General features: G+C 65.2%; 1 protein-coding gene across 1 annotated transcript; it reads right to left on the bottom strand.

Annotated features, from left to right (window-relative positions):
* Positions 1 to 310: 310 nt before the first annotated feature.
* On the bottom strand, positions 311 to 1,093 carry LRRC3C (leucine rich repeat containing 3C). The gene has a single exon (XM_076356995.1). The coding sequence runs from the start codon at positions 1,091 to 1,093 to the stop codon at positions 311 to 313; it is 783 nt and encodes a 260-aa protein (XP_076213110.1).
* Between the last annotated feature and the right edge of the window lie 477 nt (positions 1,094 to 1,570).

Genomic DNA, 1,570 nt, shown 5'->3' with positions numbered 1-1,570 from the left:
GGGGATGCTCGGGGTCTCTCTGCTCCTTCATAACGCAGAGGCAGCGGGCGGCTGCCGCGGCTGCTCTGTGCTCGTTGCCGATAACCGTCCCCGGCCGCAGCCGCTTCGCCCCTCGCTGCGCCAGAGCCAGGCACTCGCCGGCCGTGGCTCCCGCTGCCAGACGCCACTTCCCCGAGGAGAACAGAAACAAATCCGTGGCTATTTCTGTGAGGTGACGGTGGCTCGTGACAGCTCCTGCAGCCATAGCAAGCCTGCGGAGCGGCCGATCCCCAGCTCCACGGGTCCCCGTGTCCTGCAGGGTGCCGGTGCCTCACACCACAGTGCTGATGGTGGACGACTCCTCCGACCTCCGCTGCTTGCTGGGCAGGGACTTGAGATACTCCAGGTGCCGCCGGGCATCCTCCTGATTCTGCCGCACGTAGTAGACCAGGTAGGAGATCACCATGGCGAACCAGCCGAACATGGTGACCAGCATGGCGATGTCCGTGGTCTTTTTGTACACGTTGCAGAAGTCCGTGTCGGCGATCACCTGCAGGAAAGCTTTGCCGACGTGCTCCTCCTGCGCGGAGGAGTCGCACACAATGCCGCCTGAGGAGCCGGCCGCCAGGTCCACTGTGCGGATCAGCTCCTGCAGCCGACAGTCACACAGCCAGGGGTTGTTGGAGAGGTTGACCTTGGCCTTCAGGTTGCTAAAGGCGTCTTTGCTGACCGACACCAGCCTGTTGGAAGACAAGTCCAGAGAGTGCAGGTGCTCTGCCAGGCCCCGGAAAGCCCCGCTCTCGACGCTGGCGATGGCGTTATGGGACAGATCCAGCTCCAGCAGGAGCGGCAGGTCCCAGAAGGCATCGCGGGGCAGGAAGGGGATTCGGTTTGAGTCCAGGTAGAGCTTGTTGGTGTCATTGGGTATGTCTCTGGGGACCTCAGTCAGCTGAGCGTTGCTGCAGCGGAAGGTCTTCAGCCCCTCCTCTTCCGAGGGGTAGCAGCCCTTGGGGAACGCGGCGGCCAAGCGGAGGCAGGAGGCCAGGAGGAGGAGGCTCTGCAGGAGCAGCCACATGGTCACCGAGCGGAGGAGGACCCTCCCTGCCGCAGGCATGGTGCCGTGCTGGTTTTATCACGTGGCCGCCGGCCCGGCGGCTCTCGCCCGTGGTGGTTTCGGCTGGACTCGGTGCATCTGAGACAGAGACAGCAAGGGGACAGCGTCAGACCGGGGGTGCCAAGAGGCAGAACCGCCGCTGTGCCATCTGCGAGCATCACGCCTGCCCCAGCGCAGCCTGGCCGTGGGACGGGGAAGGGGACAGGGACAGGGATGGGGACAGGGACGGGGACGGGAACAGGGCCAGCCAGCACAGCTCATGCATCCCCCCATCCTCTACCATCAGCAGCCTCGCTCAGGGTTCCTGCGCGGCAGGATCAGGCCCCAAGGGGCCGAGCGAAGGCTCATCTCCTGCGTGCCGGCAGCTGGGCTGTAGCAAACGGAGACGGCTCGGGCTGAGCCAGAGGCGGGGGTGAGCTCCCGCCCTGCCAAGGTCACCGGCTGTTTGATCGCTCGCTCGCAGAAGGCCGATACATC

Source organism: Aptenodytes patagonicus, chromosome 20, assembly GCF_965638725.1.
Source record: "Aptenodytes patagonicus chromosome 20, bAptPat1.pri.cur, whole genome shotgun sequence".
Taxonomy (NCBI): domain Eukaryota; kingdom Metazoa; phylum Chordata; class Aves; order Sphenisciformes; family Spheniscidae; genus Aptenodytes; species Aptenodytes patagonicus.
The sequence above is the reverse complement of the archived record's forward strand: the minus strand, read 5'-3'. Positions and strand labels throughout refer to the sequence as shown.